At 50.1% G+C, this 16,460-nt stretch overlaps 1 protein-coding gene across 4 annotated transcripts in view; it reads left to right on the top strand.

Annotated features, from left to right (window-relative positions):
• The window catches only part of TMEM164 (transmembrane protein 164), a 161,909-nt gene that overhangs the window by 140,869 nt on the left and 4,580 nt on the right, over positions 1-16,460 (top strand). For 3 of the 4 annotated variants that reach the window (XM_067724662.1, XM_067724659.1, XM_067724660.1), the window contains 2 exons: positions 14,826-14,926; positions 15,888-16,187. In XM_067724662.1, coding sequence (XP_067580763.1) covers positions 14,826-14,926; positions 15,888-16,172 — 386 coding nt within the window. In that variant the 3' untranslated portion in view covers positions 16,173-16,187. Of the gene's footprint in view, positions 1-14,825; positions 14,927-15,887; positions 16,188-16,460 lie in introns of those variants that run through there. The other variant, XM_067724661.1, reaches the window with a different exon arrangement.

The raw sequence follows: 16,460 nt of genomic DNA, 5'->3' as shown, positions 1-16,460 counted from the left end.
ACCTAAGTGAGCTTCCTCCTGTGGATCCTAAGAATCTAAGGTGACCAGATCTGTAGAGCAGGCCTCAACTCATTTCCCACCCAGTCAAAGGAGCTGAGAAGCTAGGGTAGAGAGGAAGGTCTACTGAACAGGCCTGGGTGCCCAGAGAGACAGGTTCTTCTGAGATGTGCATGATGAAAAGTACGTGCTGCCCATTATGAAGCTAGACTATGTGGTTTCAAATCTTGGTTCTGTCGCTTAGTAGCTGTGTGACCTTGACTAAGTTCCTTAACTTCTCTGTGCTTCAGTCTCCTCATCTATAAAATAAGAAGAATAGTACAGGTGACTCTTGAACAAGGCGGAGGTTAGGGGTGCCAGTGCCCTGCACAGTCAAATGTATAACTTTTGACTCCCCCCCATACTTTAACTGCTAATTGCCTGCCGTTGACCAGAAGCCTTACCGATAGCATAAACAGTCTATTAACACATATTTTATGTGTTATATATGTGATATACTGTATTCTTACAATAAAAGAAGCTAGAGAAGAGAAAATGTTATTAAGAAAATCATCAGGGAAGAGAAAATACATTTACAGTGCGTATATACGTATTTATGGAACAAATCCACGTATTAGTGGATCTGCACAGTTCAAACCCGTGTTGTTTCCGGTTCGGCTGTACTTCCTCAGAGGGTTGTAATGCGCATTAAATGTCTTAATGTATGTAAAGCGCTTCTAAGAGTGCCTGCCCCTTGGTTCGCACTACATAAGTTTGCTGTTAGCATGATTTCTTCTTGCTAATGTGTCAGGACTCGGCCTACAAACCTATGAAACGTGGTCTGCGTGGTTTCTTCTCACGTCAGCAAGCTAGGGGATGAGCTAGTGAGTGGGGAGGTAGAAGTGTGGGGCGGGAGGGATGAAGAGTGCCCTATGCCCACCAGGGAAGAAATCCTTGTGGGGAGGAAAGGGGCACCAAGGGGTCGGAGGTCACGAGGAAGTCCACGGGCACATGCACGGTAGGAATGAGGATGTGAAAGCTGAAAGTGTGGGCAGCTGTGGTCAGATGCTCCTGTGTGAGGTGGGACAGTTGGCGGTGCTGACCGAAGCCAGTTGTGGGGAGCGAGGTTTAGTAGAGGTGCAGATCGGCAGGCAGAGTCGACAAGGTTCACCGGACCATGAGGTTAGGGTGTTGGAAGTGGCACCCGCGTGGATGTTGAAATCACCCAGGATGCTGGCAGCAAAAGGCCTAATGTGGAAAAGGAAGACTGGGATGAATCTGATAGTGACCTGGAGGACAACGGGCGACAATGTTGAGGGAGAGAGGCTGACTCTTGAAAGACGGAGAAAAGAGAAAACATCTAGAAGCAATCATGGGGGCTTAGAGGACCTCCCCAACACTCAACCGCATACCCCCCTCCCCCCCCCCCCCCGCCAAAAAAAAAGCTTGCTGTGAGAAAGAATTGCTCAGAACAGCCAGAGGGAGAAGCAGTGTCCTCAGAGGAGAGCCAGGTCTCCTTAGGGTGAGGAGGGAGGTGGAAGGGCCATTCCGTGGAAGGGCGGCAGGTACAGAGGGATTTGTTGCTGCTAGGGTCGCCATCGTGGGTTTCCATGGGTTTCCGACGGGATGGCTTGGATGGCAGCCAACTTGAGGACCTGCAGGGCTGGTGGTGCAACTCCCCACTCTGGGAACTCCCTTTTCTCCATCCCTGTGGGGTTTTTTGGGTTGGTTTTTATTTAAGCACGGTTTCTTAACCTGGGGTCCACAAATAGGAATTAAGGGGTCCACTAACTTGGATGAGAAAAATAATCACGTTTGTTTTCACTAACCTCTAGCAGAAACGCAGCACATGAATGTAGGTATGAGCCATACCTGCGGATTTGTTGTCAGTAGCAATCGCAGATGGCTTCCTATCACGTTACAGTCGTGGCAGACAGCTCAGAATACTGTTTATGCTCATCACTGCTTTGAAATTACGGTAGTTGCCTAGCTCTTATTATTAAACACATTAATAAAGAAACGTACGTACTATATTACAAGTCTGTTTAAATATTTTGATAACCGTGTTTTAACGTCATTGGCTTCATTTATAACCCTTTGCCTCTTATTTTATGCATATAAAACCTTGTTCTAAGAAGGGCTTCACCAGTGTCCTCATGTTTTCTGAGGGGTCCCTGCCAGGCACAGGAAGGCTAACAAGCCCCACCTCCAGGCTGCTTGGAAACCCCTTTAGGTTTCACTAGAGGGCGCTCTTGTTTCAGACTTGGAGAACAGTGGACTCTCAGGCTTGACCCAGGTGACAAGGTTGTTTTGAAGTCCAAGCAAATCATATGTCCTCTGGGGACACCTCAGGAAACTGGGGTGTAAGAACCCCAGTGTTGTTTGATCCAGGCAAGCCACTTCTCTCTTGAGTGGACTTTACACTTATCTCCTGCAGGATGAGGGCTGGGACACAGCGCCCGTGCTAGCTTCTAGGACAGTTAAAGCCAGAGCACTTTGGCCTGTGACGTCCCCAAGTTTTCATGCCGACCTCAGTTCCAGGTGGTGTCCCCTGTTTCTCTCCCACCCAATGTTAGCCCACTGCCCCACTTGTCTGTCTAGCTTTAGGATGCTGGGAAGGTTCTCTATCAATGGCTTCCCAGTTCCACTTTGCTGGTCAGGCGAGGGGCAGGAGAAAGGATAAGGGACTCAGGTAGATTCTGAAGGCTCCTGATGGGTTAGGGGGTTAGAGGGAAAAGCTAGGGAATTTGAGAAATTGGCCCAGGGCTGTTCCTTGTGCAGGAGGGTGGGTAGGTGAGTTTCTGAAGACTGTGGGATTTTCGCTGCTGAAGAGGAAGTATTTGGAGCTCAGGAGTGCTTTGTGGGAGCAGGGAATTAATTAATTCAAGGAGCAGTATCTGCCCCTGTACCGGTAGCTTTCCCCGAACCTCTTGGTACCTCTTGCAACTCCAGAATTCCCCCTAAGGCAGTGTGGTTGGAGGACCTAGCATCGATCACCTGAGGTGCTTGTTCCTAAGATGGAAATTCCGGGGTCCACCCAGATCTCCTGGATTCTAGTCTCTGGTGCAGGGCCCAGGAATCTGCATTTTCCATAGGTTCTCTAGGGCAAGGGTTCTCAAAGTCTGGTCCTTGGACCAGCGGCAGCAGCCTAACCGGGGAACCTGTTAGAAACGCAAATTCTCAGATTCCTGATTCTAGGCCCCCCTTCAGACTTACTGAATCAGAAACTCTTGGGTGGGACCCGGCAAAGATGCCTTTTAACAAGCCCTCCAGGGGATTCTGATGCCAGCTCATGCTTGAGAGCCACCCGCCAGGGGATTCTGGTACAGACTGAAGGTTTAGCCTCACTGCCTCAAACGATCCAAGAGCTGGTTACCCCTTGCTGAAAGCTCACCAGAGACCCAGCAAGTACTAACTGTAGAACGTGTGTGAGGCACGGGGCGGGTTATGTTTAGTAGCACTTTTCCCTAGAGTATCTCTGTGCTCCTTTAGCTCTTCTATCCCTACAGTGCTCCTGCAAGGAGCAGAGAGCCTGAGAATTCCCTGCCAGCAGGACTCTGACGCACAGAGGGATTTTGATCCACACAGGTGGTCACACAGCAACTTGAGAAGAGCGGAAGCTGGGACCTGGGTCTCTGGACTCCGGTGCTTGTTTGCTAGGCCAGGTCTACCTCTTGGAGTCTCTGCGAGCTCAGGGTCCTCACTCTGTGTGCTTTGGGCAGAGGGCTGGCTCTCTGATCCTCATGGATGAAGGTGGGTCTTTACGTTGCCTTAGACGTAGGCTGGGTGGCCCAGTCAGCCTCCACTAGGCAGTTTGAGGGTGAAGCCTGGCCTGAGTGGGCTCCCCAGCCCCTCAGGATAGAAGGTCAACCAGGTGGACCTTCCACATGGACACCCAGCTTGGGACAGCCTTATACATTAAGCAGACTAGAGGGTACAGTTCATTTGATCCAATGCCTGGAAGAAAAGCAGCCTGACTTGGGCCTGCACCCAACAGCTGAGGATGGGAAATCACACATCTGGGGTCATGTTGGGCTTGCACCCCCCAGAGCTCTGTCTTCCGGGTAAATGAGGGTGTCTCATTTAGAGGACACCAAAGATGGGATGGCATTGTTGTCAGGAACTAGACTTGTCATTCTCCCCCCATACCCAACCCTGCACCTTCTCCGATGCTCCCCATTCCCGCTGAGTGGTACCACCACTCACTCATTACCCGGGCCAGAAATGTTAACATAACCATTGGCTCTTCACCACTCCCACCGCATCCAGTCAATCTGACCTCCTGATCATTTCTCAGATTCATTCCTACCACTCCTATTCTATTTAGTTCACATCTGATCATCCCTGACTTGGTCTACTACAAGAGCCTCAACACTGGTCTCCCTGCCTCTAGTCTTGCCCTATTTCGATCAGCAGCCAGATGGGGAGCTCTGTCCCTTACAATGTGAAGTGTGGTCGGAGGACCAGCAGCACCTGGGAGCTAGTTAGAAATGCAGACGCTCTGGCCCCCACCCCAGACCTACTGCATCAGAACCCACCTTTTAACAAGATCTCAAGATGATTTGTAAAGTCCAAAATATCTAATGTTGCAAACAGTCTTCTTAAAGAACTGGCCCTCGTCTCTTGTTTATCCCTTTCTCCCACATGATAGTCCACTGCTACTGAACTGTATAAAGTTCTCGAACATACTGGGCTGCTCAATTCATTCTTTCAACAAGTATGTATTGAACCCCTCCTTTGTGTCAGGCATCTGCTGGGGATAAAGCAGCGAGTAAAGCAGATATATTTCTGCTTTCATGGAGCTTACATTCTTTTGTGGCAGGAGACAGTAAAGAAATACGTACATAGAAATAAGTAAAATAGAGAGTAAGTCAGATGATGTTAAGTGTATAAAGGAAGAGAAAAAGCAGGGCAACGGGTATAGTGTTGCTGAATTGGAGGAGCGAGTAAAGGAAGGCCTCACTGAGAATGTGACATCTGAGCGAAGGCTTGTCGGCTGCTGGATATCTGGGGGAAGAATATGCCAAGCAGAGAAAATAACGAGTGTGAAGACCCTGAGACAGAAGTGTTTCTAGAATGTTCTAGCAATAGCAAGTATGTCAGTGTGTCTAGAGCCATGTGAAGGAAGGGGAAAGTGGTAGCAGATGAAGTCAGAGAGGGGATAGAGGTGAGGGGCAGCTCATATATAGGGCCTCATAGACCATTGTAAGGACTTGACATTTTCTTTTTAGGGAGATGGGAGGCCATTGGAGGCTTTTGGGCAGAGGACTGACATGATCTGAGTTAATCTTTCAAGGGGTCACCCAGTTGCCATGCTGAAATTAGACTGTACGGGCACAGGATAGAAATAGGGACACCTATAAGTAATGTTTGCAATAAAAGAGGAAGGAGATGCTAGTGGCTTGGGCTTGGGTACTAACAGTAGCGGCAGAGAAATGCCATTGGATTCTGGATACATGCTGAAGGCACAGCCAGCAGGATTTGCTGATGGATCAGATGTGGGATGTGACAGAGAGGAGTCAGGGATGACTCTAAGGTTTTTGACCTTAGTAACTTAAATGAATTACCATTTATTGAGATAAGGAAGACTAGGAGAAGGGGTTTTGTGCTTGTTTATTGCTTTTTTGGAGGGTCGGGGGAGGAAGTGCTCTTTCAGTTATCTAATGTTGTATAACATCCCCCAAACTCAGTGGCTTAAAACAATGACTTATTATTTTTCACAGTTGTGTCGGTTGACTGGGTCATTCTTTGTCATGGACTGAATGTTTGTCTCCTCCCCTGAAATTCCTATGTTGAAGTCCTAACCACCACCACCACCCCCATGTGATGATGTTTGGAGGTGGGGTCTTTGGAACGTAATTAGGGTTGGGTGAGGTCATGGGGGTGGGGCTTTTGTGAATGGGGTTAGTGCCCTTATAAGAAGAGACCATAGAGTTCCCTAGCCCGTTCTACCATGTGAGAACATGGCAAAAAGATGTCTGTCTATGGACAAGGACGTGGGTTCTCACCCAACACCAAGTCTACCAATACCTTGATCTTGGACTTCCCAGCCTCCAGAACTATGAAAAATAAGTATCTGTTGTTTAAGCCACCCAGCTTATGGTATTTTGTTATGGCTGCCTGAGCTAAGACATTTTTTTTTCTACTTACTGGTCCTGCCTGGGTTCAACTGGGACAGCTGGGATAGCTGGGCCTCTCTGTCCACAAGGCCTTTCATGGCATGGGGATCTCAGGGCAGCATTCCAAGAGGGCAAGCCCCAATTCATAAGAGCTTATGAAGCCTCTGATTGCATCTTTTTGATGAAGTCCCATTGACCAAAGCAAGTTCCCTGGCTGAGCCAGATGGGCCACATGGCCAAATCATCGTGGGAGAGGAATACATAAGGGTGTGGATACTGGGAAGGTGTGATTCACTGGGAGCCAGTACTGTAACAATCTACCATAGGAGCCAAAATCAAAAACTGGGTTTAAGAATGAGATGCCTGCTTAGATATCCAAGTGCAGGTATTGAGTAGACTGTGAGCTATGCGAGCCTGGAGTTCAAGGCAGAGGTCCAGGCTGAGATGTAAATGTTGGAGTCATCAGCACGCCGATTGTGTTAAAGCCGTGAGATTGGTTGAAATCACCTAGGGAATGAAAGTATTTAGAGAGGAGAAAAGCTCTGAGTTCTGCAGGCTGATCCTCTCCATCATTTAGCGGTCAAGGAGATAAGGAGGAAGCAGTAAAGGAGACCGAGAAGAAGCAGGCTGTGAGGCAGGAGGAGAACTAAGACAGCAGCATCCCAGAAGCCAAGTGAAGAACGTTTCAAGACAGAAAGGGTGCATAAGATGAGGCCTGGGAATTGGCCACTGGATTTAGCAATGAAAAGGTTATTTGTGACCTTGATGGGAGCTGATTTGGTGGAGGGAGGGGTGGGGAGGTAGGCACGGAAGCCTGATTAGCTCGTGTTGAGAGAGAATGGGAAGAGAGGAATTGTAGACAGCGGAATATAGACAAGTGCTGTCCAATAAAAACATGTAAGCCACATAGGTAACTTCAAATGTCCTGGTAGTCACACTAAAAAAAAGGTAAAAGAAATGGGTGAAATTAATTTTAATAATATATCTGATATTTAACCCACTATATGTAAAATATTATCACCCCCAAATAACTAATATAAAATTATTACCAGGATATTTTATATCCTTTGGAATACAGTAGTGTAGTTTACACTAGTAGCTCATCTCAGTGTTAAACAGCCACGTATGGAAGTGGCTACCGTGTTAGACAGGGCAGGTGTAGACATTTCTCTCAAGGAGTTTTGCTGTGCAGATGAGCAGAGGATGAGGTGCTTGCAGGGGCGAAGTGAGGTCAAGTGTGTGTGTGTTTGTTTTAGAATGGACGCTGTTACAGTATGTTTAGTTTATATGCTAATGGGAATAATCCAGTAGAGGAGAAGAACTCCTCGACGTAAGAGAAAGAGGAAACCGTTTCTGGAGCGATATTGAGTAGGTGAGAGCGGATGGGATTGGGGTACAAAAGGGAAGGCCTGCCTTGGCTGGGGTCCTGGGCAGTTCATCCATGGGAACAGGGTGAAGGCAGAGCGCATTGGGCACCGATGCAGATAAGTGGTTAGACGTGATCATGAGAGCTCCTGGAAGTTTTTGATTCCTTTTTCCTCAGTGAAGTAGGAATCAGGGTCATCATCTGAGAGTGAGGATGGGATAGAAGTGTTGAAGATCTGAGAAGACGGAAGACAATTATTAAATTGTGGCCTGAGAGAGTGAACGGGCTGGGGAAGTGTAGTATGACTGTCTGGCAACATGAAAGATGTACTTGAGGTTTGTCATCACGAATCTGATGTGAGAACAGTCAGCACAGATGTTTTTCTCCAGCCGTGTTCAACTGTGTAGGTGCAGGCAAGGCGGGGGAGGAGATTGGGACTTAACCAGGGCTGGGGTTTTTTTCAAGGTAAGTACGGGGCTAATGAGAGATGCCATGAAGTCAAAGGTGTATGCCAGGGATAATTTGAGTGTTGGGCAATGGAATTGAAGGAGAGAAGAGGGAACCATGAGGGACAGCAAGAAAGATGGGAGGACCAATGGATCACAGATTCCAGGGGGGATCAAAGAAGTGTTGGGGTCAGGGTTAGAGGGGGTCAGCTGGAAAGACAGAAGTGGTGGATGAAGAGGGAATGCTTGACTTAACGAGGGGCTGTAGATATTCGTAATTATAAGGTCTCAGGCACAAGCTTGAGAACGACTGGCTGAAGTGAGACAGGGACGAAATCATTGGGGAGAGGAGGCCAGGGAGCTGAGAGGCCAGGGTACTGGAGGGTTCATGTTAGGCATATGTTGAAAAGATCAAAAGATGAGATGGGGGTATTTTTGGAGAGAAAGGTACCGAGCCAGGTAGTAAGAGCCCTGAGGAATATTAAGGACCATGACCCATAGTCTGTAGAAAACTGTGAAACGGAAGGGTAGTGGGTTGGAAATAGCGATGCAAAGAAAGAAGTTCCCTACTCTCCCTCGGCCCAGGGGGAAAATAAACCAGTGACTACTTCAGAGGGCTAGAGATGAAGCAGCTTCCTTGTGGGGAGAGGTAGGTCAGGGAAGAGCATAAAGGATGAAGGGAACGTTCAGAGAAGTGATCGAAACATTGGGAATTTGGCTAATGATTTCTCTGTGACTTTGCATATCCTGTTCCCTTTTCCTGGCATTCCCTTCCTTACCTTGTGCACCTGGAAAGCTTTTCTTCAGTTGTTTACAACCCAGCTCCTGCATCGCTACTTTCCTGAAATTGCTACAGCAAAGATCACCAGTGACCAGCATGTTGCCAAACCCAGTGGAAGCATTTGTCTTTACTGTACCTCTACAAAGAAGCGTGTTCCCAGTGGAGTCTTCCGTGATGATGGGAAGTGTTATTTCTCCGCCCTGTCCAATATGGTAGCCACTAGCTGTGTGTGGTTATCGAGCATTTGAAATGTGACGGGCTACTGAGGAACCAGATTTCTAATTTTATTTCATCTTAACCCATTTAAATGTAAATTGCAGGCTCTGTCCTTGGTCCTTTAATCTCATTCTGTGGACTCTTCCGTGTTGATCTTATCCATACCCCAAAGCTCTGTTTCTGGGACATCTCCCTCTTCTGAGCTCTAGACCTGGACTTGCACAGCCAATTGGAGACGTCCGTGTGGGTATCCAACAGGCATTCAGTGTCAGCACACCCCCAACCTCTCAGTCACTGAACTCATAGACCTGGGAGTCAGCCTAGGTGCCTCCTCTGTGTCCTACAAATTGCCAAGTCATCCATTTCTGCAGCAGCATCCGAACTGGTGTTCAACCTTATCCCTCTCCTGTCCATCACCCACACTGCTGCCAGAGCAGTCGAGCTAGCTGAAACAGAAACCTGACCTTGCACTCCCCTGTTTCAAACCTCTCAATGGCTTCTCGTTGTGAAGAGGATAAAGGCCAAGGTCCCGGGCATGGCAGACAAGGCTCTTCATGACCTGAGCCGGTCTCTCCAGCTTCATCTCTGGGCACGTGTCCCCTCCCACTTGATGCTCCAGTTACACAGACCTGCTTGGGATTACATGCAAATGGCATGCTGTTTCATGCCTCCACGTCTTTTCCCAGGCTGTACTCTGCCGCCCGGAATGTCCTTTCCTTCCTTTAAGCTCCTGCTGCCATCTCCTTCTTATTCTTCAAAACTCACCCAAACTGTCATGTTCTTCAGCTCCCCTTCCTCAGTGTCTCCATTACTTAGTGCGCTTACCTCATCACACCATCTCATTGCTCACGGGTAAGCTGCAGGGTAGTTCTGAAGGGCACGGCCTGTCTTGGCCTCCATCTCCCCACTGTCTAGCATGGAGTCTGCCCAGCGTGCAGCCAGTCCGTGTTGAATGAATGGGTAATATGTAAAAGTGAATGACTTGAAGGGAGCAGGAAGGAGATTGGAGAATAGGATGCCATCCTGCCCAGTCTCATCTCCTCAGTGTAAGCCCTTCCCAGGTGGGATTAGAGGATGAGAGAAAGGGCCCTTGGGAGAGGCCTCTGGGGATCAGTCTTGGCTGTCGGTGGCACAGTTGATGTCTCTCCCAGCACTCATAAAACTTCCTTCTGGCAGAAATCAATTTCAGAAAAAGCTATTATCTCGGTTTCCCCCTACCTTTAGAGCTGAAATGCTTCTATCCTCCTGGGGTAGAAGATGCTAGCAGAAAATGTCACATTTATTTTTTTCTTAAAGTAAAAAAGAAAAGTTTTATGTGTTTAATTTTTCTGAAAGTGCTTAAGTTTCTATTTTCTCTTAAAAGAAAACTGGTTTTTCACTGAGATTTTCCCAAGGGCCACATCCAGGTATATAAAAAAAGAATGATGTGCGTTTGCATACAATTTGCATATATCTGGGTAGACTGGGTCATCTGTTCTCATGGTGCTTTCTTTTTTGTCTCTATTTTTTTCAAAGAGATTGAATATTTGATCACCTTTGCAATGAAAAGAAGCAACAGCAGTGAAAAGGCAGAGGCAACCACAAAGTCCCCCTTCACAGAAAAAGATCACCTCTTTACGAGATTCCTTGTCGTCTTCCAGTCTTCTATGAGACGTTGGATGGCTGTGGTTGCCATGATAAAAATAGCGGCCATCTGTATGCCAGGCTAGCTGGTGTATTTACTTTTTTTATATCTCTTATTCCACTCAGCAGCCCCGAGAGATAGACGTTGCTACAGGAAACAGGCTTAGAGGGGTGGCACAGTTTGCCCAAGGTCACCCCTCTAGGCAGTGGCAGAGGCAGGACTCAAACCCAAGGCTGTCTGACCCCAAGGCCTTTGTTTTAAACCGCTAAGCTGTATTTTCCATCACTGATGTACTGTTTGGTGTTCTGTCATTTACACTTGCCATCACGGGCCAGGGACTTGGCCACACAGGTATATAGTTTGTCTGGTTGTTATTTGAATGGCAGTGGACTGTTGCACAATACTGAGGTACCAGAGTTTACTTAACTTATCTCCCCAATTGGTTTGTTTCCAGTGTTTCAGTATAGTGGGTAGTGCAGGTGTAAATATCTTTGTGCAAATAAGGGCCATGTGTTGGGTGTTTGAGGTATTGGACGGTAGTCCTCAAAGTAGCATTGTCGAGCCAAAGGGTTATAGTGTTACAGATGCTCCAGAAAGCCTGTCCCGTTCATTTCCCAAGCAGTGATGATTTTTTGAGTGCCCACCGTGCAGCCGGTGCTGGAGGTGAAGAGGTGATCAGAAACGGCCCCTCCCTCAGAGAACTAATCGTCTCGACGTGGGACGGGTGATGTAACACAGAATGAATGGTCCTGAGGTTGCAGTGAGAGCACTGAGAGCCCCTTGGCAGTGCCTGGGCGTTCCTTTCCCCCCATATATAGGGCAGGACAGGGTTCAGGGGCTTTAGGGGAGGGTGGGGGAGGGCTGCTGAAGTCTGGCGGAGGATATTCCCCCTCCGGTCCTTTTTTCCCCCTGCAGCCACCACCAGGCCCATGGGGTCTGTCACTACTGCCCTGCTGCCACCAGGGGGAGCCAAGCAGAGGCTGGAGGGAAGGGACACCTGGGGAAAACTGCTCAGGGCTCTAAGCACCTGTCGGTCCTCCAGGTGCCCTCTTCCCCTTTACGTCCCCAGCAGTCAGGGTGACAACATGGTACCCAATTCCCACTCATCCAGCAGACAGGAAAGTGCACACAGTATAAGCGCATTCCAAGTTCTGTGCTAGATATCTGCTAGGAACACAGAAACGAATCCCACGCAGTCCTCGACCCGAGGCGCTCGTCTAGACCGGTAGATAGACAAAGAGCTGGTGCGACGTGGTGCGCTGGAGGTCTGTGACAAGTGGCAGCGGGGGCACTGAGCAGTGAGTCCTTTGGCATTGTGTCTGAGAGCCCAGTGCTCTGCTGTTGACTGTGGCTGTGTCACTGCCCATCTCCCAGCCTCAGTTTGTCCATCTACAAAGTGGACGGATGAGTCCAGTCCCTGCAAAGGGCCGTCTGACTCAGATGTGCGGTGAGCCTGCCTCTTGTTCACAGAGCAAGCCTGAGCTTCTCCCCCCAGAAGACCCGGGGGGCTTCCGTCACCCCCATCTCACTCCTCTCCTTCCCTCGACACTCCCCACCGTGGTGTTCCTTGTTGTTCTGCCTCTGACCTTCTTCCTCACTCGGTCTGCATATGCTCCTGTGATTTCAGTTACTGTCCTGTGCTGATGACACCTATATATGGACGCTCGGCCCCGTCCTTTTCACTGAGTTTGTGATTCATATAATAATGAAAATAATCAGCATCGCTTAGATCCCAGATATGGCACTCCGGTCATGGCTTAAATGATCTTATCTACCCGACGACCTTGTGAAGTAGGCGGCGGCACCCCATTCTGCAGATGAGGGAAACTGAGTTCAAGAGATACTGAGGCTTGCCCAAGGCCCTGAGGTCGATAAGCGACAAGAGCCAGGATTTGAGAACCTGTGTCTGCCCGGCTCCAGTGCCCACACTGTTACCCGTCACGCTGCATTTCCCAGAGTTCACGGACACCTCAACTTCAACATGTCTAACATTGGCCTCCTTTCTCCACCTTCTGTCCCAAATCTGCCTTTTCCTCTCTTCTCCATCTCAGTAAACGACGTCATCCACCCAGTGATGCAAAGCTAGAACCCAGGGCCACCGCCGTTGTCTTCAAAGCTATCCATCCTCCTCTGTCATCGGGTTCCTGAAGCAGTCTCTGTCTCAGTCCCCCGCCTTGACGCTCTCTGCTCCAGCCCACACCCCGCACCCCGGCCAGGCAGATCTTTCTCAAGCGCACGTCTGATCGCATCACTTTCCCGCTTCAGACCCCTCCGCCGCTTGCTGTGGCTCTGCGGCAGAGCTCGAAGCTGGCCACCAATGAGCTGAAAGCCATCCAAGAAGACATGTTTCGTGTGGTCCGTTGAGCGTTCTTAAAACAATCTGAATGATTTGCCAACGTTTAAAAATCAGGAAATTCCATATGAAAGTTCCCATTTCTGGCTTCTCTTGCAAGAGTGAAAACACTGGCAACTCTGGGCCCACGTCCCCGTAGGGCAATGATGGGGTGGAACTGAGTGGCGGCTGACCTCTTCAGAAGGGGCCTGGGCTTCCCAGTTGGCCCATCTCCAGCATCCCTGTTGACTGGTCACCCCCCTGCTCCCAGTTACCTGCCTGCCTGAGGTTTGAGGCATCTAGGGTCATGACCCTGTGGCACAAGATGAAGCCCAAAGCCCTCAGCCTGGCTCCTAAGGTCCTACCTGGCCCAGCTGGGAGCAGCCTAGCCCTGCCAACCTCTGAGTCCTATTCCCCTGTGGTCTCAACTCTTCCCCATAGTTCTGTGAATTGGCTCGTTCCCACGGATGTCTGCCTTCCTGCAGGCTGCTGCTCTGGAATGCCTAGGCCTCTCTTTTAGTCCCATTTGTCCTTTAGGACTCTGCTCGGTGCCCCCTCCACCAAAAATCAGTCTCCCCGCCCGCCCCCCAAGCTGAGTTCCGTCCTCCCCTAACGCGCGGCACAGACCTGGGTCATCACACCCATCATACCGGTTCTCATTGTTAGTGGCTTGTCTGCCTCGTCTGCCGGATCGCGCATCTGAGGCCGCAGGGAGCCCGTCTTCTTTATGTTCCTTTCCCCAAAGTTTGGCGCAGGGCTTGGAATATGATAGGTGCCTAATAACTGGTGAATGAATGGATGAATCTGTGAAAGACTGACTTGGGAAAACACTACTCCAGGATGTCCTGTCGCCACCTACTTGCTTGAGGTAGAGGGTTCCAGGTTCCTTCCATTCCGGAGCACCCCCATGGATGCACGCACCCGTAGCGTCCTATAAGCCACACCCCTGCTCTGCAGCGTCTAGAATACATCCAAGCCTACCGGGATAGGAGTTCCTGAGTGCCGATAGAGGGAAAATACATCATTCTTGCTGTTCCAAGGGGAGAGGGTTGTCTAATGGTTGGGAAATGGCACAACAACTCTCAGAAATAGCCCCATTTTACAGACAAGTAAGCTGAGGTTCAGGGAGTTGAAACACCTTTTCCAGGGTCACACACGGCCAGTAAGTGGTAGAATCCAGGTTTGAAACCACATCTGTGTGACATCTCGACCACCATGCCGTACTTGCTCAGTGACGTTTCTCTTTAGAAACATGAGGGAATGATTAAAATAAATGTGGACGTGAAGGCTATACAATTATATATACAGTAAAATTCTGATTAGTAATCAAAAGAAGAAAGAAAAGAAGCCCCCAAGGCATACAGGAACCAAGGAGACACACCCACGTGCTAGCAGTGGTCACATTCAGTAGAGCACTGGGGGTGTTCTTCTTCGTTTCCTCCATCTCATTTCTACCTTTTAACATTTTCTAAGTGTCCTTTAGTGAGCACGTGCAGTCATCCCTCAGTGTCCGAGGGGGACTGGTTCCAGGACCCCTGCGGGTACCAAAATCCGAGGCTGACCAAGTCCCTTATAGAAAACGGGGTAGTACAGTCGGCCGTCCGGATCCGTGGATTCCGCATCCACAAGTTCAACTGACCATGGACCGATCCGGTTAGTGGAACCCGTGGATGTGGAACCTGCAAATACAGAGGGCCGAGTGTATTACTTTTATAATAACAGTAAAAAAAAAAAAAATCCCTCTTTGTAATGGCCCCGGCATTACGTGGCAGAACAGACTTTGGAAGGGGTGATAGGAGTACCCAGCTCATCGGTTTGGGCTGTCTCTCGAGCAGCCGTCGAGGGCAGCAGAAGGGGGTAAACAGCAGGCGGTAGCTGTGGCCGCAGCGCCCGCACCCTCGTGGGACAAGGGAGGAGAAGAGGGTCACCAAACGCGCTGTCTCACTGTCTCCACTTTCCCCCCAGGTGCTTATACCCCGGAGCCCCTCAGCAGTTTCCGCTGGGCCCTTCTCTCGACTGGCCTCATGTTCTTTTATCACTTCAGCGTCTTGCAGATCCTGGGCCTGGTAAGTTTGGTTCTATCCCCTTCTATCCCTTCTGTTTGGCGTTCTTCATAAATCTTGATAATCCTGGTTGGCGCTGGTGTATCGTTTTGTTTTGAAAATACAAGATGCCAAAGGCCAGGCTGTCAGAGTGTTGTGTCTGGGCTCTTGATTTACGATCCACAGCCTTGGCCTCTCCGAAGAGTTTTCTGAATCCTTCAGTAATGCCTGTTTCTTTCACCCCTGGGGAGGCAAGGAGGCCCTTCACTCACGGCCGCTTGGATCGGAGCTAGAGAGCTGCGCTGGAAAGTGGTTTGCTGTGGACCCCATGCGAGGCAGGATGCTAGCCCTGGCCCTGGGCCTGGGGGAGGCTTCTGACCTCGGGTCCATTCTGGGTCTACTACCGGGCCCTGAGCTGTGTGTCCAGTGAAAGTGTGGTGTCGGGTGACCCCCGTGGCATTCTGGGATGTTCAGTAGTCGAGTTTTCCAGAGCCCAGGATTGCTGAGTGCGTGGGCAGTGTGTCTAGTGGTGGCGAAGTGAGTAGCAAGAGCTTGGGGCTGGGGCTGGGGTCGGGAGACCCAAGTTCGAGTCCTGGCCTTGCCACTGCTCTGGGTGAGTCACCTCATTCTCGAGTGCAGTGCGCTCTCCACCCTCCGTGACACGGCCCAGGCCCGCAACCCCGACCCCGAGAGGTGGTGAGGACTTGTCTTTAAGGAGAACGTGCTTGAAGGGCTTTGGAAGGCAGGGGCCGTGGCCGTGCTCGAGGCTGGAGCGGCATGCCGGGTTTTGTGTGCGAGCGGCACTAAAGTAGCGTTAGCCGCGTGGACCTGGCAGGACTAGGGCGTGTAACCGATGTCACCAGCGCCTTTGTTGAAGCACTCAGTCATTTTTGTCTTCCCCATCCCGGCGTGTTGCTCTGCTCTGGTTGGCCTGGGGGCTAGTTGGAGCTCCTTGCCAATAGCATGAATGCTTCCTGTTCTCTAGGGAGGAAGCAGTATGACCTTCACACCTGCTGTCCACTGGGACTCCTCGATTCCAGAGGAGTCGGTGTGCTCACGTCACCATACGTACCGTGCTTGGTGTCACCTCTGGGCCTCCTACAGGGAAGGCTCCGTTCACTCCATTTCTCGCCATGACCCCCATCCATCCTTCATGAGTCCATTCAGGTGTCACTGCCCTCGTGAAATCTTCTCTGAGAACTCAGCCCCCGTCCTGTACACCCCTCAGATCCCGTGGTGGGCAAGAGCTGGTGAGCACCGTCTGTTTTGAGGTCACACGTGGTAGACCGATCACCCCACCTTGATGCAGGCAGGGGCCGTGCCGCGGACTGCCTTTATCCCATGACACCCCTCCGGGTCTAGGCACCCAGTAAATGCTTAGGAATGGCAACGGGCACTGGGCCCAACTGGAAGGCAAGACTGAGCAAAACCGACCAGCTTTTCCACTGGACGGCCTCCCCCGTCACCTCCAAAGGGCTCTAGCCTTGACCCACTCAGAAAACCTAGGGGAGAAAGATCCCACTATGAACAGGTGGGGATTTGACAATCCCTCCTTGTC

The sequence above is a fragment of the Pseudorca crassidens genome, chromosome X (genome assembly GCF_039906515.1).
Source record: "Pseudorca crassidens isolate mPseCra1 chromosome X, mPseCra1.hap1, whole genome shotgun sequence".
Taxonomy (NCBI): domain Eukaryota; kingdom Metazoa; phylum Chordata; class Mammalia; order Artiodactyla; family Delphinidae; genus Pseudorca; species Pseudorca crassidens.
The sequence above is the reverse complement of the archived record's forward strand: the minus strand, read 5'-3'. Positions and strand labels throughout refer to the sequence as shown.